Raw genomic sequence first — 27527 nt, 5'->3', positions numbered from 1 at the left:
GCGCACCACTGACTTGGTGCGGGGAGCAGGAACGGGCCGTGCCGGGCTGACGAAGCGCACCACTGACTTGGTGCGGGGAGCAGGAACGGGCCGAGCTGGGCTGACGAAACGCACCACTGACTTGGTGCGGGGAGCAGGAATGGGCCGGACCGGGCTGACGACGAGCACCACTGACTTGGTGCGGGGAGCAGGAACGGGCCGAGCTGGGCTGACGAAACGCACCACTGACTTGGTGCGGGGAGCAGGACCGGGCCGCGCCGGGCTGACGAAACGCACCACTGACTTGGTGCGGGGAGCAGGAGCGGGCCGGACCGGGCTGACGAAGCGCACCACTGACTTGGTGCGGGGAGCAGGCCGTGCCGGGCTGACGAAGCGCACCACTGACTTGGTGCGGGGAGCAGGAACGGGCCGAGCTGGGCTGACGAAACGCACCACTGACTTGGTGCGGGGAGCAGGAATGGGCCGGACCGGGCTGACGACGAGCACCACTGACTTGGTGCGGGGAGCAGGAACGGGCCGAGCTGGGCTGACGAAACGCACCACTGACTTGGTGCGGGGAGCAGGAACGGGCCGCGCCGGGCTGACGAAACGCACCACTGACTTGGTGCGGGGAGCAGGAGCGGGCCGAACCGGGCTGACGAAGCGCACCACTGACTTGGTGCGGGGAGCAGGCCGTGCCGGGCTGACGAAGCGCACCACTGACTTGGTGCGAGTGGCAGGAACAGGCCGGACCGTACTGGGAACACACACCACTGGCCCTACGTGGGGATCAGGAACAGGCCGGACCGGACTGGCAACACACGCCAGTACCTCTCGCCGTGCCTCTACATCCTCCTTCCCCCTGGTGACCAGTGACTCCCGTAACCTGGTGGCCTCCTGCTGCCCCGTCGTCCACGGGGTTAGCCCCCCCCCTAAAAAATGTATGGGCTTCACTCCTACCCGTGGCCAAGGCCTCCATCCCTCTTGCCAGACTCGCACTCATCTCCTCCCAAGTCCATCCTCTCTCCTCGTCACGCTGCTTGATCCAGTCGAGGTGGGATCTTCTGTCACGCTCGTCGGGAACAGAGGACCAAGGCGCAGCGTTGCAGGCAAACATACTCTTTAATTAGAGACACGATCAAAACAACAAACGATACGTGACAGTTCACGGTCTAACATAAACAGACTTGAAACAAGATCCCACAAACACAAATGGGAAACAGACAGTTTAAATATGGCTCCCAATCAGAGACAACCAACGACAGCTGACACTCGTTGCCTCTGATTGGGAGCCACTCAGGCCAACATAGAAATACACATACTAGATAAACAAATGAAATGCACACCCTGGCTCAACATACAAGTGTCCCCAGAGCCAGGGCGTGACAAAAGTATTTTTCTCCCTCTCCCTCTCCATTTCCATTTCCTCCACTCCTTCTTCTCTCTCTTTCTCCCCTCGATATCCCGCCTCTCTCTCTCTCTGACAGATTATCTTCATGGGCTGGGTAGATGAGAAGGAGCAGGACTCCGTTCAGGACCGAATGTATTCATCAAAGTTCCTTGCCTTGAGGGGTTCCTCACTCTTCAAGTTCTCAGCACCTCCTGTACGTTTTATACCCTCTATTCCCTTTATTAGCAACGCTAACACTTTATTTTAAGCTGTTTTAAGCAGGGTACTTACCAGTGGTGTAAAGTACTCAAGTAAAAATACTTTAGTACTACTTAAGTCGTTTTTTTAGGTATCTGTACTTTACTTTACTATTTATATTTTTTACAACTTTTACTTGTACTCCACTACATTCCTAAAGAAAATAATGTACTTTTTACTTCATACATTTTCCCTGACACCCAAAAGTACTTGTTACATTTTGAATGCTTAGCAGGACAAGAAAATGGTCCCATTCACGCACTTATCAAGAGAACATCCCTGTCCATCCCTACATCCTCTGATCTGGCGAACTTACTAAACACAAATGCTTTGTTTGTAAATTATGTCTTAGTGTTGGAGTGTGACCCTGGCTATCCGTAAATTCAAAAAACAAGAAATTCTTGACATCTGGTTTGCTTAATATAAGGAATTTGAAATGATTTATACTTTTACTTTTGATAAGTATATTTTAACAATTAGATTTACTTTTGATACTTAAGTATATTTAAAACCAAATACTTTTAGACTTTTACTCAAATAGTATTTTACTGGGTGACTTTCACTTTTACTTGAGTCATTTTTTATTAAGGTATCTTTACTTTTACTCAAGTATGAGAATTGGGTACTTTTTCCACCACTGGTATTTACCTGGTATTTCACTAAGAAACTATGTGTCAACAACGGATACTTTCTGGTACTTACAGTACCTGGTAACTACCTGCTAAATACTGGGCTGTAAAAAAAACGGTTACCATATAAATGTATAAAACTAGTTTCTGAAAATATGTGTCAAATGTTTTTGAAAATGTGTACATTGGTCAATGTTTCCAGCCTATAATGGAGTCCTACACAAGTTTTCCACCTTTGTTATGGTCTATTAAACCGTACATGTATCCAGCTAGACAACGATTATAATTCCACACATGATTGATGACCATCTGTGGACCATTGCTTTCCATTTGATTGATCATTATTATTTTACATTTACAGTCATTTAGCAGACGCTCTTATCCAGAGCGACTTACAGGAGCAATTAGGGTTAAGTGCCTTGCTCAAGGGCACATCGACAGATTTTTCACCTAGTCGGCTCGGGGATTAGAACCAGCGACCTTTCAGTTACTGGCACAACGCTCTTACCCACTAAGCTACCTGCCGCCCTATTATCACATCAGTATTATTATGTTATGCCAACCATATCAGTAATTGTGTTTACAGTATATCCACAACTCAGAATATTAGTTATTATGACAATTGTTTTGTTGGTATTAAACTAAAATATAGAGCGAGATTGATGTTGAGATAGATGTAGGTTTATCCCGGAGGAGCCCCCAGCTACACCTCACTTCAGCTGAGGTGTGATTTCCAGCTCAACCACTTTAGTTTGAAAGAAGCCTGAGTTTTGGTGTTTCCCCCATTTTGTTTTGCTCCATATTCTTTTTGTGCTCCCTATTATAAGTTGGTGTGGGTTTTCTTTTAGTTTGTCTTTTCGGAGGCAAACCTAGTGGGCAATGTTCCCTCTAATGTTTTTGGGCACTGAGCGAATTTCAGGTCTGCTGAGCGCAAATTCTGTGCAACTTACTGTGAACACTGAGGCTGTACCCACTTTAAGTTACAGTTTTAACAGTGGCTACTGTGGCTATTTGATCATAATGTACAGTGAATTCGGAAAGTATTCAGACCCCTTGACTTTTTCCACATTTTGTTACGTTACAGCCTTATTCTAAAATTGATTAAATAATTTTTCCCCCTCATCAATCTACACACAATACCCCATAATGACAAAGCAAAATAATGACAAAGCAAAAACTGAAATATCACATTTACATAAGTATTCCGACCCTTTACTCAGTACTTTGTTGAAGCACCTTTGGCAGCGATTACAGCCTTGAGTCTTCTTGGGTATGACGCTACAAGCTTGGCACACCCGTATTTGTGGAGTTTCTCCCATTCTTCTCTGCAGATCCTCTCAAGCTCTGTCAGGTTGGATGAGGAGCGATGCTGCACAGCTATTTTCAGATCTCTCCGGAGATGTTAGATCGGGTTCAAGTCCGGGCTCTGGCTGGGCCACTCAAGGACATTCAGAGATTTGTCCCGAAGGCAATCCTGCGTTGTCTTGCCTGTGTGCTTAGGGTTGTTGTCCTGTTGGAAGGTGAACCTTCACCCCAGTCTGAGGTCCTGAGCGCTCTGGAGCAGGTTTTCATCAATCCTGTACTTTGCTCCGTTCATCTTTCCATCGATCCTGACTATTCTGCCGGTCCCTTCCGATGAAAAACATCCCCACAGTGATGCTGCCACAGCCATGCTTCACCGTAGGGATGGTGCCAGATTACCTACAGATGTGACGCTTGGCATTCAGGCAAAAGAGTTCAATTATGGTTTCATCAGACCAGAGAATCTTGTTTCTCATGGTCTGAGAGTCCTTTAGGTGCCTTTTGGCATACTCCAAGCGGACTGTCATGTGCCTTTTACTGAGGAATGGCCTCCATCTAGCAACTCTACCATAAAGGCCTGATTGGTGGAGTGCTGCAGAGATGGTTGTCCGTCTGGAAGGTTCTCCCATCTCCACAGAGGATCTCTGGAGCTCTGTCAGAGTGACCATCGGGTTCTTGGTCACCTCCCTGACCAAGGCCCTTCTCCCCCGATTGCTCAGTTTGAGCAGGTGGCCAGTTCTAGGAAGAGTCTTGGTGGTTCCAAACTTCTTCCATTTAAGAATGATGGAATTCACTGTGTTCTTGGGGACCTTCAATAATAATAATATGCCATTTAGCAGACGCTTTTATCCAAAGCGACTTACAGTCATGCGTGCATAAATTGTTTGTGTATGGGTGGTCCCAGGGATCGAACCCACTACCTCGGCGTTACAATCGCGTGCTCTACCAGCTGAGCTACAGAGGACCACAATGCTACAGAATTTTTTTGGTACCCTTCTCCAGATCTGTGCCTCGACACAATCCTGTCTCAGAGCTCTACGGACAATTCCTTTGACCTCATGGCTTGGTTTCTGCTCTGACATGCATTGTCAACCTTATATAGACAGGTGTGTGCCTTTCCAAATCATGTCCAATCAATTTACCACAGGTGAACTCCAATCAAGTTGTAGAAACATCTCAAGGATGATCAATGGAAACAGGATGCACCTGAGCTCAATTTCGTGTCTGAAGGGTCTGAATACTTATGTAAATACGATATTTCTGTTTTTTATTTTTAATACATTTGCTAAAATTCTACAAAGCTGTTTTCACTTTGTCATTATGGGTTACTGTGTATAGACTGATGAGGGAAAAAATTAGTTTAATCCATTTTAGAATAAGGCTGTAATGTAACAAAATGTGGAAAAGGTCAAGGGGTCTGAATACTTTCCGAATGCAATGTAGGCCTACGAGAGTAACCTACCATCAAAAACAATGGAGAAAATGCATCCCATAACATTTTAACATGGAAATAGCAGTTCTATCATTCAGCCTACAGTAGCAGCCAATGTGTGGTGTTCAACTTAGGCCTACATTCCATGAGAATTGTCCTTCAGACAAGGAGGTGACTGAAAATATTGTTGTGTTAATTGATGCAAGAAACCACTTTACAAAATAAAATAAAATAACAACAACGCAAACCTATAGATACACTTTCCTATTAATTAATTACTGCTGCAGTGCTTGTTGTAGCGCTGAGTGAATATAGGAAGAACGCACATTTTATGGCTTATAAAAGTGTTGAATATAAAGTGTTGACAGTGCTGAGTAAGATCTTAAACATGAACTCACTCATAAAAACAGCAGCTCTTTGCTGTATTCGTTGACAGTCTCTCTCTAGTCATGGTTTAAACATTTTGAAATCTCACAGTATGAACTTTGCTGTAGCTTTCTTTAATGCCTGCTACATTACGGCAGACACTGTAATCTGAGCCACCCATTAGCCAGCGGTAGGCCTATAGTGCACTTGATTTACTCTCCGGGAATGCCGGGAAGGCAGAGTTTGTACCTTCAGACACATGAAATGGTTAAAAACGGCAACAGTTGCCTACCCGGTGCGCAGGGCAGCTGAATCAGGTGCACCTACCGCCAACAGCCCGAGACGAATATAAAAAAATAGGAACACTAGTCTGTTATGATGAGTTTCTCCAGTATCAATCTTGTGCTTCTCTTTGTGGGCTAATATTTCTTCTGCGCGGCAGTGCCGGGAGCTACCCGGCAGTCTCGGGGCTACTGCGCGCCCATGCGCAGCTTAGAGGGAACATTGCTAGTGGGCATCCATGGTGGTGTCTTTTAGAACATCTTACTAGTGGCTTTGACAACTTTCAGTGGGTACCTCCATGGGTGCCTTTAAAAACCTTTTTTGAAACCGTTTCTGTTTTGGTTTGGTTGTCAAAGTGATTTTCTTTGTTTGTTCCCTTTTCTGTGAGTGATGACATTTTGAGTTTGTCTTATGGAAACGTAACAAAATGGGGTTAGTCCGGAATCTTGTTTCCCATGAGTACGGTAGTTGCTCTAATCACCTACTCTCAAGCTCTACTAGCCCTCCTACCTCTACGGAAGCACAGGTCCCGCTCAGCCCAGTCAAAGCTATTCGCTGCTCTGGCACCCCAATGGTGGAACAAGCTCCCCCACGACGCCAGGACAGCGGAGTCACTGACCACCTTCCGGAGACACTTGAAACCCTACCTCTTTAAGGAATACCTGGAATAGTATAACAGTAATCCTTCTACCCCCCCCTCCCCCTCATCAAAAATAAAGAAATAATAATAAATAAAAAAGGGGGTGGTTGTCCCACTGGCAATCCTAGGTTGAATGCACCAATTTGTAAGTCGCTCTGGATAAGAGCGTCTGCTAAATATTTGATATATTATATTACTTTTGTTGTAGACTGTCTTTCACTGACAACCAACATAGGGGTTATAAGATTGGTGAAATCAATGTGAAAGTTGCATAAACACACAGGAAAAATAGAAAACCATGGACTTTGATTGGGAAGCATTGTGAAAGACCCAACTTGGGAAATACAAGATAACTGTACAAAGGCAAATCTGATCATCATTGCAAAGCATTATGACATCAGTGTGTTATCTGTCCATCCAAAAGCAGTGGTCGAAAATGTACTAGATGCTGCTTTGGTGCTGAAGGAAATACTCTCAGAGAGAGAGGCTGATGAAAAGGGTGATACGGGTAGTAGAATAAACCCCGAAGATGTGCAACTGCAGGAGTTAAAACTAAAGGCAAAATTAGAGCAACAGAAATGTAAGTTTGAGTACAAGAAAAGGGAACTTGAGTTAGAGTACAGAAAAGAACAAGAAGAGAATGCAACCAGACTAGCACAAGAAGAACGTGCAACCAAACTAGAAGAACAAGAACGTGAGTGTGCCATTTGATTAAAAGATATAGAGCTGGAAGCACACCAAAAAGAAGGAAGTGGATGTATATTCGAGTGGATTGCCACGTCCCTAAAATGGCCATGCGAAATTTGGTCACTGCTCCTTCAAAGTGTTCTTGTGGGAAAAGCTCAGAAAGTGTACGCTGCTTTATCTCTTGATCAGAGTTCAGATTAGGGCACTGTTAAAGCTGCTATCCTTTGGGGTTACGAGTTGGTCCCAGAGGCAGATAGACAACAGTACTGTATATTATGAAAGACAGAATCGCAAAGTCATGTTGAATGCGCAAGAATGTCTTTTTGATCGGTGGTGTGCTTCTCAAGAGGTCAACAACCATTAGGGTTTAAAGACACTTATACTACTCGAGTAGTTCAAGAGTTGCCTTCACGAAAGGGTTGCTACGTGCATTTATGAGCAGAAGGATCTCGCTCTCGAGAAAGCTGCATTCCTTGCAGATGAGTTTGTGTTGACACATAAAACTACCTTCACAAGCAAAGCACTAAGTAGTTATCCCTACCCAGAAAGCAATCCAGAGAAGTCACCTCCCACTACGAGTTTTCAGTCTCTTTTCCAAGTGCCCAAAGACAAGGGTTGACAGAAAACTGGTTCTTTGTATCCGCCAGTTTGTCATTACTGCTGTTAGAAAGACCACGTTGTCTCTCAGTGTCCTAAGTTGAAACAGAAATATTATATAGAGAAAAACCTGTTTCTTCTTGTGGGAGCCCGTCAGCCTATTAAGTCTCTGTGTGGGAATGGTTTTATATCTCCTAAACAAGATTTTGTATCAGTTGTGTATGAACCCTTTGTTTCTGATGGGTTCGTGTCTCTGCAGAATGGGGATGATGTTAAGCAGCCGGTGAAGTTACTGCGAGACACTGTGGCAGCCCAATCATTCATTTTGGAGGGTGTTTTGCCTTTGTCTGATACTTCAGCAACTGGTGACAATGTGTTAGTTCAAGATGTGGAGCTGGGCTGCATGGAAGTTCCTTTGTATATTGTGGAACTCAAGTCTGATCTTGTTTCTGGTCCCGTGGTCATTGGAGTGAGGCCTAGCCTACCTGTGAAGGGGGTCTCATTCATTTTGGGCAACGATCTGACTGGAGGGAAGGTTGTGCCAAATCCTGTTGTTTATAAGGTGGGCAGTGTAGAGGAACCTGATGAGGTATCAGACAAAAACCCTAGAGTGTTCCCATCTTGTGCTGTTACACTTGCTATGTCTAAGAAGATTGCTGAAAGCAAGTCTAGTGTTGAGGAGAATGTCAGCGATCCCACCATATTCGATCTGTCTGAGACATTTATGTGTGGTCCTGATTTCAGTAAACCTCCTGAGTTGACCTCTCCTTTGAAAACCCCAAAGGTGAGCGAGTTAGTAGGGCTTCTGAAAGAAGATAGGTTCCCTACAGTTGAATTAGGAAGCAGCTAATTGCTGAACAGAGAAAATATGCTTCCCTCTCCCCTCTTTTTGCTAAGATACGTCCAGAGGAGGAGTTTGATGAAGTTCTCGTCGGTTACTTTGACAGAGATGGTGTCAAGGTGACGTGTATGCGGGAAACGAAGTCAAGCGCAGGACACCGAACTACTGGCAGAACGTACTTTACTTAACACAGTAAAGAAAGGACAAAACAAACCTCCAAACAGGGAGGAACAAATAACGCATACAACCAGCACTGCCGACCTAACGGAAAACAATCACACACAATAACCAATGAGAGACAGGGGTTTATAAAGGGAATACAATATAACATAATGGGAAACAGGTGCAAACAATCAGGACAAACTAGACAAACACCGAAACATAGATCGGTGGCAGCTAGTACTCCGGGGAAGACGAACGCCGAAGCCTGCCCGAGAAAGGAGGAGGGGCAGCCTCGGCTGATTCCGTGACAGATGGTGTTCTGATGAGGAAATGGCATTCTCCAACAAGAGATACAGAGGTTGGCTCACGATGGAAGTATGGCAGGCCATCTTGGGGTCAACAAGATGTGTGATTGTATCCTGCGTAACTTCTTCTGGCCTGGTCTGAAACATGATGTTGTGGTTTACTGTAAATCCTGTCGCATTTGCCAGCTGACTGGTAAACCGAACCAAACTGAGCCGGTTGCACCTTTGCAGCCTATACCTGCTTTTGACTAACCTTTCAGCAGGGTTCTGGTGGACTGTGTTGGACCTTTGTCCAAAGCAAAGAGTAGTAACCAATTTGTCTTAACCATCGTGTGCTGCCACTCATTTCCCCGAGGCCATTCCACTGAGAAACATCATGGCTCCCAGTATTGTTAAGGCCCTTGTGAAATTATTTTCAACGTTTATATCTGCAGGTTCAAATTTAATGTCAAACATCTTCAAGCAAGTGCTACAGAAGTTGGATGTTACCCATTGCCCCTCTAGTGAATATCACCCAGAGTCACAAGGCGCTCTTGAGAGATTTCATCAGACTTTGCAGTCTATGTTGAGAGCTTACTACTTTGAGGTCGAGAAAGACTGGGACGAAGGGGTGCCTCTAGTGCTATTTGCAGCACAGGAGGTTGTTCAGCAGTCTCTCGGTTTCAGTTCGAATGAACTTGTGTTTGGACATTATGTGAGGGGCAGTGGAGGCTCCTCAGAAGAGGAAGGGGAGGACCATCCTCCTCAGTGAATTTCATAAAAATAAAAATGGTAAACATTTAAAAAGTTATCCTTTGTAGATAAAACTATACTAAATATAATCACATCATCAAATAATTGATTAAAACACTATATTTTGCAATGAAGGTCTACAGTAGCCTCAACAGTACTATGTAGGGTAGCACCATGGTGTAGCCAGAGGACAGCTAGCTTCCATCCTCCTCTGGGTACATTGACTTCAATACAAAACCTAGGAGGTTCATGGTTCTCACCCCCTTCCATAGACTTACACAGTAATTATGACAACTTCCGGAGGACGTCCTCCAACCTATCAGAGCTCTTGCAGCATGAACTGACATGTTGACCACCCAATCAAAGGATCAGAGAATGAATCTAGTACTAAAAGCATAAGCTACAGCTAGCTAGCACTGCAGTGCATAAAATGTGGTGCGTAGTTGAGATTTCTTTGCTCAGACTGCCCATCTTAATCTTTTCTTTTTATTAGCCAGTCTGAGATATGGCTTTTTCTTTGCAACTCTGCCTAGAAGGTCAGCATCCCGGAGTCGCCTCTTCACTGTTGATGTTGAGACTGGTGTTTTGCGGGTACTATTTAATGAAGCTGCCAGTTGAGGACCTGTGAGGCGTCTGTTTCTCAAACTAGACACTCTAATGTATTTGTCCTCTTGCTCAGTTGTGCACTGGGGCCTCCCACTCCTCTTTCTATTCTGGTTAGAGCCAGTTTGCGCTGTTCTATGAAGGGAGTAGTACACAGCGTTATATGAGATCTTCAGTTTCTTGGCAAGAATAGCCTTCATTTCTCAGAACAAGAATAGACTGATGAGTTTCAGAAGAAAGTTCTTTGTTTCTGGCCATTTTGAGCCTGTAAATGAACCCATAATTGCTGATGCTCCAGATACTCAACTAGTCTCAAGAAGGCCAGTTTTATTGCTTCTTTAATCAGCACAACAGCTTTCAGCTGTGCTAACATAATTGCAAAAGGGTTTTCTAATTATCAATTAGCCTTTTAAAATGATAAACTTGGATTAGCAAACAACGTGTCATTGGAACACAGGACTGATGGTTGCTGATAATGGGCCTCTGAACGCCTATGTAGATATTCCATTAAAAATCAACCGTTTCCAGCTACAATAGCCATTTACAACATTAACAATGTCTACACTGTATTTCTGATCAATTTTATGTTATTTTAATGGACAAAAAAATTGCTTTTCTTTAGAAAACAAGGACATTTATAAGTGACCCCAAACTTTTGAACGGTAGTGTGTATATATATATATATATATAAAAAAATTGGGGGGGGGGCGTGGTCCGTATTGACCCTGTTCTGGGTCTGGATCCGGTCTGCGGTCCGCCAGTTGAGTATGGGGGGGGGCTAGGTAGCAACCTCATGTTGGTTATAGGGAAAATTTGAGTATCAGGTAGTAGCCTAAATCTATCGCTGTTACATTGAACTGGGTGAATGGAAAATGAATGACAGTCATCCAATATGTTGTAATAGAAAAAATAATTTGTCCTCCCTCATCTTAAACGCCACTGACCGGCACTGACCGCCACTGGTCAGAGGTCCATTGAGCTTGCTGAGCGAGAGGTTGTTGCAGGACACCTCAAACACGAAAACAAATCTGTTGGAGCACATAACTGCTTTTCAATACAGATTGCAGCTGCATTGCACCTGTGAGTGTGCCAGTGAGAATATGGAGAATATGGGTCACTGTGGCAAGCTCGCTTTTCAGGCCCTTACAACTTAGAGAAAAAAGTTGATAAAATGGTTGACCTCATCAACATACCGGAGCACAGAAAGAAAAACCCACACCAACTTAGGATAGGGAGTAAAGAGAATATGGAGCAAAACAAACAGGGGAAACGCCAAAACTCAGGCTTCTTTCATAACTAAAGTGGTTGAGGTGGAAATCCTATCTCAGCTGACGTGAGGTTTAGCTCTCCCAACATCCTCTCCCATGGTGCACTGGGCCAGCAGCTCTTAAGAACCAGCTGGGCCAGCACAGGTGGCTAACGAGGTGACTCCTATCAGTGCGCGCCTCAGATATCATGCTAACGTGCTAACCAACATCGTAATGGAGAGAAAAAACTAACCTGTAACAAGTGTGAACATGGGAACACGGTATGTGCAAGTAGGATATAAAAGATTAAAGTTAAGGCAACTGAAACAGACCAATGTAATTACACTTCAAAAAGATTTCAAAGGGATCCATCTGAATAGAAGACTATGGAGTATTTACAGTGCTATGAAAAAGTATTTGCCCCCTTTCTAATTTTCTCTACTTTTGCATATTTGTGATACTGAATGTTATCAGATCTTCAACCAAAACCTAATATTAGATAAAGGGAACATAAGTGGACAAATAACACAACAATTACATATTTATTTCATTTATTTCATAAACAAAGTTATGCAACACCCAATTCCCCTGTGTGAAAAAGTAATTGCCCCCTTACACTCAATAACTGGTTGTGCCACCTTTAGCTGCAATGACTCCAACCAAAAGCTTCCTGTAGTTGTTGATCAGTCTCTCACGTCGCTGTGGAGGAATTTTGGCCCACTCTTCCATGCAGAACTGCTTTAACTCAATGACGTGTAGGTTTTCAAGCATGAACTGCTCGTTTCAAGTCCTGCCACAACATCTCAATTGGGATTAGGTCTGGACTTTGACTAGGCCATTCCAAAACGTCCAATTTGTTGCTTTTTAGCAATTTTCATGTAGACTTGATTGTGTGTTTTGGATCATTGTCTTGCTGCATGACCCAGCTGCGCTTCAGCTTCAGCTCACAGACGGATGGTCTGACATTCTCCTGTAGAATTCTCTGATACAGAGCAGAATTCATGGTTCCTTCTATTAAGGCAAGTCATCCAGGTCCTGAGGCAGCAAAGCATCCCCAAACCATCACACCACCACCACCATGCTTGACCTTTGGTATGATGTTCTTACTGTGGAATGCAGTGTTTGGTTTTCGGCAGGCATAATGGGACCCATCTCGTCCAAAAAGTTGACTCAAGTTTGCCAAAAAGCACCTGGATAATCATCAAGACTCTTGGAAGAACGTTCTATGGACAGATGATTCAAAAGTATAACTTTTTGGACGACATGGTTCCAGTAATGCCTGGCAAAAACCAAACTCTGCATTCCACAGTAAGAACATCATACGAAAGGTCAAGCATGGTGGTGGTGGTGTGATGGTTTGGGGATGCTTTGCTGCCTCAGGACCTGGATGACTTGCCTTAATAGAAGGAACCATGTATTCTGCTCTGTATCAGAGAATTCTACAGGAGAATGTCAGACCATCCGTCTGTGAGCTGAAGCTGAAACGCAGCATGAAAATTGCTAAAAAGCAACAAATTGGAAGTTTTGGAATGGCCTAGTCAAAGTCCAGACCTAATCCCAATTGAGATGTTGTGGCAGGACTTGAAACGAGCTGTTCATGCTTGAAAACCCACACGTCACTGAGTTAAAGCAGTTCTGCATGGAAGAGTGGGCCAAAATTCCTCCACAGCGACGTGAGAGACTGATCAACAACTACAGGAAGCTTTTGGTTGGAGTCATTGCAGCTAAAGGTGGCACAACCAGTTATTGAGTGTAAGGGGGCAATTACTTTTTCACACAGGGGAATTGGGTGTTGCATAACTTTGTTTATGAAATAAATGAAATAAATATGTAATTGTTGTGTTATTTGTCCACTTATGTTCCCTTTATCTAATATTAGGTTTTGGTTGAAGATCTGATAACATTCAGTATCACAAATATGCAAAAGTAGAGAAAATTAGAAAGGGGGCAAATACTTTTTCATAGCACTGTATGTGTAATGTTGCAGGTGACTACATGGGACTGGACCAGGGCAGAGAAAAGCTACACTGTGTACGAGATCATGTGTAAAGTTGTAAAGGTATGGCAACAACTTTTACGTATTTAGAAAGTGCTGAGTAGCAAATCTCAGGGTCTGTGTTTGGAAGATGACATGAAAAAGAGAAGAGATCTGTGCTATGTGTCCTTTGTCATTTTAATAGAAAGAGTTGTGACATAGAATGTGTGGATATTCCACAATTTCTATGCACATTGCGTATTTGCAAGGCTAGAGTTGAGCAATTTCTTGACCACTGGTTTCTGTATCATATGTCAGTGCAAAACTCAGTAAAACTCAAAATGCTGCTATTGGAATCGGTTATACTTTCTGAAACTCTGGCTGGTATCATTGAACTTTTCTGCAATGCACTTTCACGAGTGCATTTGATATTTACAGCAGCGTGTCTCGGGTGGGTGGAGGGAGTTTACACGTGATTTTGAAATCCTCACAGCAGCAACAGCAGCTCCGCTTATTCATTTCTCACTCAGCCAGGTTCGTTGTCACATACTGAGTGAGCTGGTCATTCGGCGCGCGCCATGCACATAACTGTTTATTTCTATATGTATTGTCAACTATCTCCCTCCACCCATAACACATTGAATTACACATGTGAAACAGCATTCTGAACATGTGAAACAGCTTTTCTGAAAATGCATGTTGATTGAATTCCAGCCAATGTCTTTCACATCCCCTTAGTGTATCTCTGAATTTCTTATCTGCATACAGTACAGTAAATTAGTCACTAACTGTCCCCTGTGCACATTGTCAGCATGATAGCAAGACCTGGGTTCAAATAATATTTGAAATATTTAAAATACTTAAGCTGTGCTTGATTATGATTGAGCTTGTCAGGGGCAATGTAACCAATAGAATAGTCCCAAATGTGCAAACCCCGCCCATCTGCCATTCCAGACAGGCTCAATGAAACCGCTCAAAGAATTTAAAAGAAAACAAATACAATTTGAACCCCGGTGTGATGGCAGGCATGACTAACGTGGTTCTCTCAGGACAGTGACCTCTTGGACAAGCGGAAGCACTGCTTTAGTGTCCAGACGGAGTGTGGGGAGGACATGTTCTACAGCGTAGAGCTGGAGTGTGAGCTGCTCATCTGGGAGAAGGCCTTTCAGATGGCTACCTTCCTGGAGGTGGAGAGAATACAGGTACACAATATATGAGAGGCAGAACTTTTTCATAAATCAATTTCCAGGCAGGTTACAATGCCACCAAAGCAACATCCACTTGAAACCAATCAAAGCCAAACTCTTTTAGGTGGGGGTGGGGAGTGGCACATCCTGCTTATACAGTGCCTTGCAAATGTATTCATCCCCCTTGGCATTTTTCTCCTATTTTGTTGCATTACAATCTGTAATTTAAATGGATTTTTATTTGGATTTCATGTAATGGACATACACAAAATAGTGCAAATTGGTGAAGTGAAATTAAGAAAATAACTTGTTTCAAAAAATTCTAAAAAATAAATAACGGAAAAGTGGTGCGTGCATATGTATTCACCCTCTTTGCTATGAAGCCCCTAAATAAGATCTGGTGCAATCACCTTCAGAAGTCACATAATTAGTTAAATAAAGTCCACCTGTGTGCAATCTAAGTGTCACATGATCTGTCACATGATCTCAGTATATATACACCTGTTCTGAAAGGCCCCAGAGTCAGCAGCACCACTAAGCAAGGGGCACCACCAAGCAAGCAGCACCACGAAGACCAAGGAGCTCTCCAAACAGGTCAGGGACAAAGTTGTGGAGAAGTACAGATCAGTGTTGAGTTATAAAAAAATATCAGAAACTTTGAACATCCCATGGAGCACCATTAAATCCATTATTAAAAATTGAAAGAATATGGCACCACAACAAACCTGCCAAGAGAGGACCGCCCACCAAAACTCACGGACTAGGCAAGGAGTGCATTAATCAGAGAGATAACAAAGAGACCAAAGATAACCCCGAAGGAGCTGCAAAGCTCCATAGCGGAGATTGGAGTATCTGTCCATAGGACCACTTTAAGCCGCACACTCCACAGAGCTGGGCTTTACGGAAGAGTCGCCAGAAAAAAGGCATTGCTTAAAGAAAAAAATAAGAAAAAGAAAAAGCTATGTTTAAAAAAAAAAAAAAATTATTTCACCTTTATTTAACCAGGTAAGCCAGTTGAGAACAGGTTCTCATTTACAACTGCGACCTGGCCAAGATAAAGCAAAGCAGTGCAATAAAAACAACACAGAGTTACATATGGGGTAAAACAAAACATAAAGTCAAAAATACAACAGAAAATATATATACAGTGTGTGCAAATGTAGCAAGTTATGGAGGTAAGGCAATAAATAGGCTATAGTGCAAAATAATTACAATAGTATTAACACTGGAATGCTAGATGTGCAAGAGATTATGTGCAAATAGAGATACTGGGGTGCAAAAGAGCAAAATAAATAACAATATAGGGATGAGGTAGTTGGGTGGGCTAATTTCAGATGGGCTGTGTACAGGTGCAGTGATCGGTAAGGTGCTCTGACAACTGATGCTTAAAGTTATTGAGGGAGTCTCCAGCTTCAGAGATTTTTGCAATTCGTTCCAGTCATTGGCAGCAGAGAACTGGAAGGAATGGCGGCCAAAGGAGGTGTTGGCTTTGGGAATGACCAGTGAGATATACCTGCTGGAGCGCAGACTACGGGTGGGTGCTGCTATGGTGACCAATGAGCTAAGATAAGGCGGGGATTTGCCTAGCAGTGATTTATAGATGGCCTGGAGCCAGTGGGTTTGACGACGAACATGTAGTGAGGACCAGCCAACAAGAGCGTACAGGTCACAGTGGTGGGTAGTGTATGGGGCTTTGGAGACAAAACGGATGGCACTGTGATAGACTACATCCAATTTGCTGAGTAGAGTGTTGGAGGCTATTTTGTAAATGACATCGCCGAAGTCAAGGATCGGTAGGATAGTCAGTTTTACGAGGGCATGTTTGGCAGCATGAGTGAAGGAGGCTTTGTTGCGAAATAGGAAGCCGATTCTAGATTTAACTTTGGATTGGAGATTCTTTATGTGAGTCTGGAAGTTGAGTTTACAGTCTAACCAGACACCTAGGTATTTGTAGTTGTCCACATACTCTAGGTCAGACCCGTCAAGAGTGGTGATTCTAGTCGGGTGGGCGGGTGCCAGCAGCGTTCGATTGAAAAGCATGCATTTAGTTTTACTAGTGTTTAAGAGCAGTTGGAGGCTACTGAAGGAGTGTTGTATGGCATTGAAGCTCGTTTGGAGGTTTGTTAACACAGTGTCCAATGAAGGGCCAGATGTATACAAAATGGTGTCGTCTGCGTAGAGGTGGATCTGAGAGTCACCAGCAGCAAGAGCGACATCATTGATATACACAGAGAAAAGTGTCGGCCCAAGAATTGAACCCTGTGGCACCCCCATAGAGACTGCCATAGGTCCAGACAACAGGCCCTCCGATTTGACACACTGAACTCTATCTGAGAAGTAGTTGGTGAACCAGGCGAGGCAGTCATTTGAGAAACCAAGGCTATTTAGTCTGCCAATAAGAATGCGGTGGTTGACAGAGTCGAAAGCCTTGGCCAGGTCGATGAAGACGGCTGCACAGTACTGTCTATTATCAATCGCGGTTATAATATCGTTTAGGACCTTGAGCGTGGCTGAAGTGCACCCATGACCAGCTCGGAAACCGGATTGCATAGCGGAGAAGGTACGGTGGTATTCGAAATGGTCGGTGATCTGTTTGTTAACTTGGCTTTCAAATACTTTCGAAAGGCAGGGCAGGATGGATATAGGTCTGTAGCAGTTTGGATCTAGAGTGTCACCCCCTTTGAAGAGGGGGATGACCGCGGCAGCTTTCCAATCTCTGGGGATCTCAGACGTTATGAAAGAGAGGTTGAACAGACTAGTAATAGGGGTTGCGACAATTTCGGCGGCTAGTTTTAGAAAGAAAGGGTGCAGATTGTCTAGCCCAGCTGATTTGTAGGGGTCCAGATTTTGCAGCGCTTTCAAAACATCAGCTGTCTGAATTTGTGTGAAGCAGAAGCGGGGGGGGGGGGGGGGGGCATGGGCAAGTTGCAGCAGAGGGTGCAGAGTTGGTGGCCGGGGTAGTGGTAGCCAGATGGAAAGCATGGCCAGCTGTAGCAAAATGCTTGTTGAAATTCTCGATTATTGTAGATTTATCGGTGGTGATAGTGTTTCCTAGCCTCAGTGCAGTGGGCAGCTGGGAGGAAGTGCTCTTATTCTCCATGGATTTTACAGTGTCCCAAAACTTTTTGGAGTTAGTGCTACAGGATGCAAATTTCTGTTTGAAAAAGTTAGCCTTTGCTTTCCTGACTGCTTGTGTATATTGGTTCCTAACTTCCCTGAAAAGTTGCATATCGCGGGGGCTATTTGATGCTAATGCTGTACGCCACAGGATGTTTTTGTGCTGGTCAAGGGCAGTCAAGTCTGAGGAGAACCAGGGGCTATATCGGTTCTTAGTTCTGTATTTTTTGAATGGGGCATGTTTATTTAAGATTGAGAGGAAATTACTTTTAAGGAACAACCAGGCATCCTCTACTGACGGAATGAGATCTATATCCATCCAGGATACCTCGGCCAGGTCAATTAGGAAGGTCTGCTCGCTAAAGTGTTTTAGGGAGCGTTTGACAGTGATGAGGGGTGGTCCTTTGACCGCGGACCCGTTACGGACGCAGGCAATAAGGCAGTGATCGCTGAGATCCTGGTTGAAGACAGCTGAGGTGTATTTAGAGGGTATGTTAGTCAGGATGATATCTATGAGGGTACCCATGTTTACGGATTTAGGGTTGTACCTGGTAGGTTCGTTGATAATTTGCGTGAGGTTGAGGGCATCTAGTTTGGATTGTAGGATGGCTGGGGGATTAAGCATATCCCAATTTAGGTCACCAAGCAGTACGAACTCTGAGGATAAATGGGGGGCAATCAATTCACATATGGTGTCCAGGGCACAGCTGGGGGCTGATGGGGGTCTGTAGCAAGCGGCAACAGTGAGAGACTTATTTCTGGAAAGGTGGATTTTTAGAAGTAGAAGCTCAAACTGTTTGGGCACAGACCTGGATAGTATGATAGAGCTCTGCAGGCTATCTCTACAGTAGATTGCAACTCCACCCCCTTTGGCAGTTCTATCTAGACGGAAAATGTTATAGTTGGGGATGGAAATTTCAGAATTTTTGGTGGCCTTCCTGAGCCAGGATTCAGACACTGCTAGAACATCAGGGTTGGCGGAGTGTGCTAACGCAGTGAATAACTCAAACTTAGGAAGTAGACTTCTGATATTTATGTGCAAGAAACCAAGACTTTTGCGATTACAGAAGTCAGCAAATGATAGCGCCTGGGGAGTAGGAGTGATACTGAGGGCTGCAGGGCCTGGGTTAGCCTCTACATCACCAGAGGAACAGAGGAGGACTAGAATAAGGATACGGCTAAAGGCTTTAAGAACTGGTCTTCTAGTGCGTTGGGTACATAGAATAAAGGGGGCAGATTTCCGGGTGTTATAGAAAAGATTCAGGGCATTATGTACAGACAAGGATATGGAAGGATATGAGTAAAGTGGAGGTAAACCTAAGCGTTGGGTAACAATGAAAGAGATAGCATCGCTGGAGGCATCAATTGAGTCGGTCTCCGCGTGTATAGGGGGTGGGACAAAGGAGCTATCTAAGCCAGGTTTAGCTGGGCTGGGGGGTCTACAGTAAAATAGTACAATTAGAAATAACCGAAACAACAATAAGCTAACCATGTTTGGGCTGAGGCTAAACATAAACAGGATGTAGTACCGTAAAAAGGAACAGTCCAGCAGACATCAGCTGTATAGCTGAGTTATCATAAGGTCCGGTGAACAGCAATAGGATAGTTCGAGTAAGAGGCCACGGCTAGCGTGTGCTAGCGGGCCGGGGCTAGCAGATGGAATCTTCGTGGTTAACGTCGTAACCACATCAGACGATTTCGTCGGCAGACCAGTCGTGTAGGATCGGCGGGGCTCCGTGTCAACACTAGGTGGTCCCGTCCGGTTGACAGAGAGGTAGATAGCCGGGAGATGGGCCTAGCTCAGGATGATTAGCCAGACCACAGCGTCCATTCCGTTGCAGCTAGCTGGTAGCGATGAATCAGGAGTTAAAGGTCCAGTGATTCAGTGATTCCGGCGGAAAAACCGATATGTTCTGGGTCGACAACGCGCTGTGCAGACTGGCCGAATATCCGGTGATTAATGTCCAGTGACCAAATAAATCCCGCAGAAAAAAAAAATCCAATGCTCTGGGTGAAATACCGCCAGCTGTGGCTAATAGCAAGTAGCCAGTCAGCTGGCTAGCTAGTTTCAACTGAAGACTCCAGATAAAGGTAAGTCAATAATAGAATCCGTTCCACATTGAGTGAGGCGGGTTGCAGGAAAGTATATTTTGTAGAAGGATGAAAAGTCTGATAGGGGAATATGTACGAAAAATACAAAAAAAACAGGGTATTTACAGGCTATTTACAGACACACGACAAAAACAGGACTGCACTACTACGCCATCTTGGATAATTCAAAAATTATGTCTGGTGCACACCCAACACCTCTCATCACCCCGATAACACCATGCTGTGGGGATGTTTTTCATCGGCAGGGACTGGGAAACTGGTCAGAATTGAAGGAATGATGGATGGCGCAAAATACAGGGAAATTCTTGAGGGAAACCTTTTTCAGTCTTCCAGAGATTTGAGACTGGGACGGAGGTTCACCTTCCAGCAGGACAATGACCCTAAGCATACTGCTAAAGCAACACTCAAGTGGTTTAAGGGGAAACATTTAAATGTCTTGGAATGGCCTAGTCAAAGCCCAGACCTCAATCCAATTGAGAAACTGTGGTTTGACTTAAAGATTGCTGTACACCAGTGGAACCGATCCAACTTGAAAGAGCTGGAGCAGTTTTGCCTTGAAGAATGGGCAAAAATCCAAGTGGCTAGATGTGCCAAGCTTATAGAGACATACCCCAAGAGACTTGCAGCTGTAATTGCTGTAAATGGTGGCTCTACAAAGTATTGACTTTGGGGGGGTGAATAGTTATGCACGCTCAAGATTTCTGTTTTTTTGTCATATTTCTTGTTTGTTTCACAATAAAACATATTTTGCATCTTCAAAATGGTAGGCATGTTGTGTAAATCAAATGATACAAACCCCCAAAAAATCTATTTTAATTCCAGGTTTTAAGGCAACAAAATAGGAAAAATGCCAACGGGGGTGAATACTTTCGCAAGCCACTGTACAATGGTAGGAGATACACTGATAAGTGATAAAGAGAAGCAGTAGCATATTATACTATACAGGCCAAGCTTGCTCATCCTCTCACAACAACTGATTTATATGCATTTGGCTGTGGAAAATTATGCTCTCTATTATATATTCCTCTAATGACTAACTTCATGCACTGTTTCCTCTCCACAGTGTAAAACGTACGCTTGCATCATGGAGAGCCACCTGATGGGACTGACCGTAGACTTCAGTATGGGCTTTGTCTGTTTCGATGCTGCTTCAAAGGTAAGTTACATTACTGGTACATAAACTTTTGACTTTTACCAAGTCTGAGTGACACCAGAACTAATCCACTAGAATACATAATGTGGACAAACAGGACACATCGACAGCTATATTGTTCTCTGTATTTCTTGGCCTAATTCCTACACAGCGAAGCATATTATTTTTCTCTCCCCAGAAAGTCTCACAGTAGCCTAGCCTACTGCTGATAGGCAGGGTATTGTATATCAAACAAGCATGAAAGTACTATTCATATTTAAACGGCAATTGTAAAACTATACACATGGTGGGGAATGTTTAATAATTGAATCAGATAGGAAACCGGCCTTGTTTTGCACTCACAGGATTCAGATCTGTGTGGAGCCCCTAGGAGGAAAAGTGTTGCTTTCTATTGTATGTTTTGTACACGTATGTCTTGTTTTGTATAGAATGTGAATAAATTAAATTGCATATTTTACATGTGCAAATTCCTTTCCAAGGGCAAATACAGTTCCATTCTATTCATGACCAAAAGTCAGACAGACAGTGATACAGAGGGAGAGCTCAATCTCTATTGACACAAATTAAAACCAACCTACCCAATGTTGAAAACGCAGGCGACTGATTTAGAACAAGGTGACGTGGATGCTTTCACATTCTCTAGACAGGCCCAACAAAATGGTTGACAATTAGGAGGACGTTTATCATCACTCTGTAGTAGATTCCAATCGTCAACAGGATGTTGATGCTCATCTTCCAGGTGACTCTACAATCCACACTGGGTTGCCTGCTGAGGTTATGAATTATTATTATAACTGCACTGTCTGGTACATTTTCAAATATTAGGTGGAAAAACATGATGGGAATCATTGAGCTATGCAATTCAATTATATGATATTTATAGGTAGATAATTTAAAAGGAATAATTAGGATCAAATAGATAGATAGATAACAGCTAGTTTACCGTAACGCTTGACTCCATCTTAGTTCGAGAAGGTAAGCTTTTTTATAAACCATCTCCAACCGCATTTACTTCCTTCCACTATATAGGCAGTGCTATGGAGATTCAAGTTTTCCCAACTGAAAGGATCGTCTGATGATGGGAAGAGCAAGATCAAATTTCTGTTCCAAAATCAGGACAATAAAGCTATTGAAGCCAAGGTAACAAACCTATGCTATATCTCTGACTCAAGTGAAATCAGCCAATAGAGATATAATATTTGTATCATGTTTTCTTAGCCATTATCGTCTGATACCAATGTGAACAACGATATACTGTATTGTGCATTCATAAAAATGTAAAATTATTATACCAAAACATTAAATACTTACTGTCTATCTTTTGTTTCCCAGGAGCTGGAATTTTCTAACCTCTTTGCCGTGCTTCACTGTATCCATGCGTTCTTTGCTGCCAAAGTTGCTTGCCTGGATCCAATGTTTCTGGAGAGCCAAGGTGCTGCGACTACCGCTGGGGGGGTTCCCACTCTCACCAGTGTCTCCTGTAATACACAGACATCCAAAATCAAATACTCCACCTGACAGAGCCTGTTCACCCCCTCTCCTCCCCTTCCCCTGAGTCCTCCCTCTCGACACTGCACTTTCACTACATCATGGCCCAGAGAGAAGGAGGAGAGAACACAAACGAGTATGTTGTCATCCAATGAACAAAGACATGTGAATCCAACATGTAAATGGAGCTATTATTGACATACCTATTTTTTTCTTCCAGAAAGACACATTTTACATTTTATCAGAGAAAGGGATGATAACTGTGTGAACTTTTGGACCTGTCCGTTGCACTGTACTTCAAACAACATTCTAACATGAAGGAGTGAACGCAGAACCAATGAACGAAGAATGGATGACAAAACAATTCTGAATTCAGTTATTTGTCTTTGGGTAGATCCTCAGACATAATTCACAATGATTCACACGTGTTGTTCACAGTGTTGATAAAGATAACACAATCGTATTTCCATGGAGACCAACTGTTTTCTACAATATTGTATCATTTTCTTGAAGGTTCAAGTGTATTTTTTTGAACAGGTACATGTACTGTAAGGATGAGGACTATGAACAAATTGCTATCTTATTCCTGACAAAGGAAGACAATTTTAATTCTGATGATTATAGCAATTGTTAGGATGGTCACTAAGTTAGTATTGCCAACATTTATCATTGGAAGTATCAATTAGCCGTAACATTTTTTCATGCATATTTTTCAGCAATTAAACCGATTGATTTCCTAATATACATGAATAATTATTAGATTCATGAATATTGATTAGATGGGAATGTAAACTGCAGTGTTACATAGCTTAGTATTTTTCTCTTGTGTGGTTGTATAATGAAGTTGAAAGCACTTAACTTTCTCCAACCTATGTTATTTGATTTATCTGAAAACATCCTTTAATTCAACAAAGAAACAGCAAAATATGTGTGTATTATTGATTATACACAAATGTATACCCTAATGGCACCTTTTAATTATGTGTTCATGTCATATAGATTATTTTTGTTGCCCCTGAGGTAGTTCAGATATGCTATAAATATAAATCATATCATGTCAAATTATATACGATTTCCTTTCAACAGAACAGAAATGAATGGGGAGTTGTAGAGAGAAAATGGCTCAGGATTTGGATGTAAGCACAGCTCTTTTTATTGATGTGGAGGAGAGGACAGGGATGACTGCTGCTATGATGAGTCTGTCAGGAAGAGGGGCAGTCGAGAGGTGTTTTTAATCAAGGCATTCAGCAAAGAGTAATCCCTCACACACCCAACCTGGTCAGGACCCGGATTAAGGGCAGATTCACAATCATTGAGTCCATTGAATCAATTATAATTATTTGGACTAAGTGCTAGCTACAGCCAACACAGTCAGACAGATTCAGAACATGTGGTTGTGTGAAAATGTCTTTACCTATACTCACTGGAAGATATTGCTCTAAATACAATCTACAAAAATGTAATAAACCCTTTCTGTAATGTTATTTTTATTTCTTTCTTGATGATGTAAATAAAGGTTGACATCCAAATGAACAAAAGGAAAATAATGAATATGGGTGGTTACTTGAGGGATTACTTTAAAGGATTAAGACATTTATTAATTTGATGTCTTCCACAGAGACTAAATAGTTGATACCCTTATGCTCTTTTTACCAAGTTCAATGATGATGACCCATGGTGAATTTTGAATATATATTTTCGATAATATACTGAACAAAAATATAAACGCAACATGTAAAGTGTTGGTAACATGTTTCATGAGCTGAAATAAAAGATCCCAGAAATGTTCCATATGCACAAAAAGCTTATTTCTTACAAATTTTGTTCACACATTTGTTAATATCCCTGTTAGTGAGCATTTCTCCTTTGCCAAGGTAATCCATCCACCTGACAGGTGTGTCATATCAAGAAGCTGATTAAACAGCATGATCATTACACACTTGCACCTTGTGCTGGGGACAATAAAAGGCAACTCTGAAATGTGCAGTTTTGTCACACAACACAATGCCACAAGTTTTGAGGTAGCGTGCAATTGGCATGCTGAATGCATGAATGTCCACCAGAGCTGTTGCCAGAGAATTTAATGTTAATTTCTCTACCATAAGCTGCCTCCAACGTCGTTTTAGAGAATTTGGCAGTATGTCCAACCGGCCTCACAACCGCAGACCACGTGTAACCGCGCCAGCCCAGGACCTCCACATCCGGCTTCTTCACCTGCGGGATCGTCTGAGACCAGCCACCCGGATAGCTGATGAAACTGTGGGTTTGCACAACCAAAGTATTTCTGCACAAACTGTCACAAATCGTCTCAGGGAAGCTCATCTGCGTGCTCGTAGTCTTCACCAGGGTCTTGACCTGACTGCAGTTCGGCGTCGTAACTGACTTCAGTGGGCAAATGCTCACCTTCGATGGCCACTGGCACGCTGGAGAAGTGTGCTCTTCACTGATGAATACCGGTTTCAATGTCCCATGGTGGCGATGGGGTTATGGTATGGGCAGGCATACGCTACGGACAACAAACACAATTGCATTTTATCGATGGCAATTTGAATGCACAGAGATACCATGACGAGATCCTGAGGCCCATTGTCGTGCCATTCATCCGACGCCTTCACCTCATGTTTCAGCATGATAATGCACAGCCTCATGTCGCAAGGATCTGTACACAATTCCTGGAAGCTGAAAATGTCCCAGTTCTTCCATGGCTTGCATACTCACCAGACATGTCACCCATTGAGCATGTTTGGGATTCTCAGGATCGACGTGTACGACAGTGTGTTCCAGTTCCCGCCAATATCCAGCAACTTTGCACAGCCATTGAACAGGAATGCGACAACATTCCACAAGCCACAATCAACAGCCTGATCAACTCTATGCGATGTGTCGCGCTGCATGAGGCAAATGGTGGTCACACCAGACTTATTGGTTTTCTGATCCACGCCCCTACCTTTTATTTAAGGTATCTGTGACCAACAGATACATATCTGTATTACCAGTCATGTGAAATCCATAGATTAGGGCCTAATGAATTTATTTCAATTATTTCAATTTCCTTAAATGAACTGAAACCCAATAAAATCTTAGAAATTGTTGCATGTTGGGTTTATATTTTTGTTCAGTGTAGATGGTAAATAAATAGTGAAACATGATTAATAGATGTGAAGTCCCCTGTTTAGGAGGGACGAAATCACTTTGTGCTTAAAGCTGAAATTGGAAGGAGTCAGCAGGCACTCAAATGGTGTCTGCATCGCTCAGAGGATGCTGGGCAGAAAATGATCTGGTGTCAGTTATATGAAATGGTGCCAGTTTTGTACTGTCACTAAGTATGATCTTATTTTACAGTTATAAGGTCAAATCGTATAGTAAGTCATTTAAAATTTGATTGTAACTATATTTGGAATGTATTTCAATAATTTCAAGCCCTATTCCCCAACGTTTGTTGAATATGGGAAAAAATCATATGATTTTTCTTATTTTCAGATTTGTATATTTGTACTGTGTACTTGAGCTTGTGTCCTCAAAAGTGACTAAACTTCAGCAATTTATAACTATTTTTACCAGAAAGGTGAGATTGTAATTTTCTGGCAGTATAAGCATTAAGACAATAGGTATTGTTTATGGCTCCCTCATGATAAATAATTACTTTTGGGTATGTCTATTTAGGTGGAAATGACATTTAACTCAGATGATGTATTTGGCATGTCAGTGTAACAATTATGACAATTATAACCACATTGCAAGCAGATTATAATATGTAGCATCATGTTTCAAAGCGCTTAGACAAGCCACTTTAAACTGAGTCCATCCTCTCTAAAGTCGAAAAAAATCGATTTTAAAATGTAGTCTGACGACTAACACAAAAACCTATTTTGAAAGGCTTTGACTCAGAGTGCTATATGAAGTGATATGCTTGACCCCCATTCCCCTCAGTGTCACAAAGTAGAAGGCTTTGGGTAAGGAAAATCAGAGGACAAAATAAATGGGTTCAGGGGAAGAGCATAACTAGTTGGTCTAAGCATCTGACATAAGTGTAGAAAGGGAAAGTGGTGCTGTAGAGTCTATGCAAAGAGAGTTGAAGGGACGCTGTGTTGTGCTTTACATAAATATCTCTTTCACATATCCTTTGGCTTGGAACACTAAAAAACAAGAGATTGAAGGGTTGGCTTTTATTTTTTGACAAATATATAGTGTACTTAATAAATAAAACATTTTATAACATGCGGCCGACTTGTAAATAACTTTTTGATCCTAACTTGAGCTAATAGTCACAGTTTGACAGTAAAGCCAGAGATGGGGAGGCAAAGCATACATTTTTTCAAACTTGTGAATAATGTATTTTATGACCACGATTTACTATTTTTAGGTTACAGTCAGGGCTGGGCTAGTGCTGGGTTAAGGCTGTTGCTATGCTACTTCTGTACAGACAGAAATGAGACAAAGATTAAACCACGACTCACTGAGTCCTTGGCAAAGAGGAAGAATTAAAACTGAAATACTTGGGTGAGAAAAGCATCTTGCTACAGTAAGTAGCTGTGGGACTCTATGGCAGTTGGAAGGCATTAATGATTTAAACAGAGGCAAATTGTGACCTTTATTTTTTGTGTGCCAAAACATGTACAGAGGGAACAACTGACACAATTAAAAAAATTAACTGACAGCACACTTTCAAATATCAATAATAAGAAAAAAAAACAGAACAATAGTTCCGCCCTTGTACCAATTAATTGAAGGCAAGACCATAAAATAGGTTTGTAATTGGGCCTTTACTGTGGGGACCATTTATTACTGTACATTTGATAACGCATCACCTCTGGTACATGGGGTGACCCAAAATCTCAGGTAATAGGACTCCTGAATTATGTCCAACACCATACATTTGCAGTTTTACCCATTGTAAATATGATTTCAACAGTTTTATGTGTACGTCATTTAGCATTTCTGAGAGATTTGATTATTCAAAATGATGACTATGAAAATTACAGTTGTTTTTGCCAATCAGAGCCATACGGATCTGCTACTTATTTTTGATAGTTAAAGTAATGT

At 42.7% G+C, this 27527-nt stretch overlaps 1 protein-coding gene across 1 annotated transcript in view; it reads left to right on the top strand.

Moving 5' to 3' along the window:
* LOC311146617 (gamma-1-syntrophin-like) overlaps positions 1 to 24015 on the top strand; it is a gene marked incomplete at its 5' end in the record, with an annotated part of 37296 nt that extends 13281 nt beyond the window's left edge. Inside the window, 6 exons of the mRNA XM_084183147.1 lie at positions 1467 to 1583; positions 13440 to 13511; positions 14477 to 14629; positions 20907 to 20999; positions 22026 to 22136; positions 22329 to 24015. Coding sequence (XP_084039273.1) covers positions 1467 to 1583; positions 13440 to 13511; positions 14477 to 14629; positions 20907 to 20999; positions 22026 to 22136; positions 22329 to 22514 — 732 coding nt within the window. The 3' untranslated portion in view covers positions 22515 to 24015. The remainder of the gene's footprint in view (positions 1 to 1466; positions 1584 to 13439; positions 13512 to 14476; positions 14630 to 20906; positions 21000 to 22025; positions 22137 to 22328) is intronic.
* Between the last annotated feature and the right edge of the window lie 3512 nt (positions 24016 to 27527).

This window comes from Coregonus lavaretus (assembly GCF_964263955.1).
Source record: "Coregonus lavaretus genome assembly, chromosome: 19".
NCBI classification, from domain to species: domain Eukaryota; kingdom Metazoa; phylum Chordata; class Actinopteri; order Salmoniformes; family Salmonidae; genus Coregonus; species Coregonus lavaretus.
Note: the sequence above shows the minus strand (reverse complement) of the source record. Positions and strands in the feature narration are given on the sequence as shown.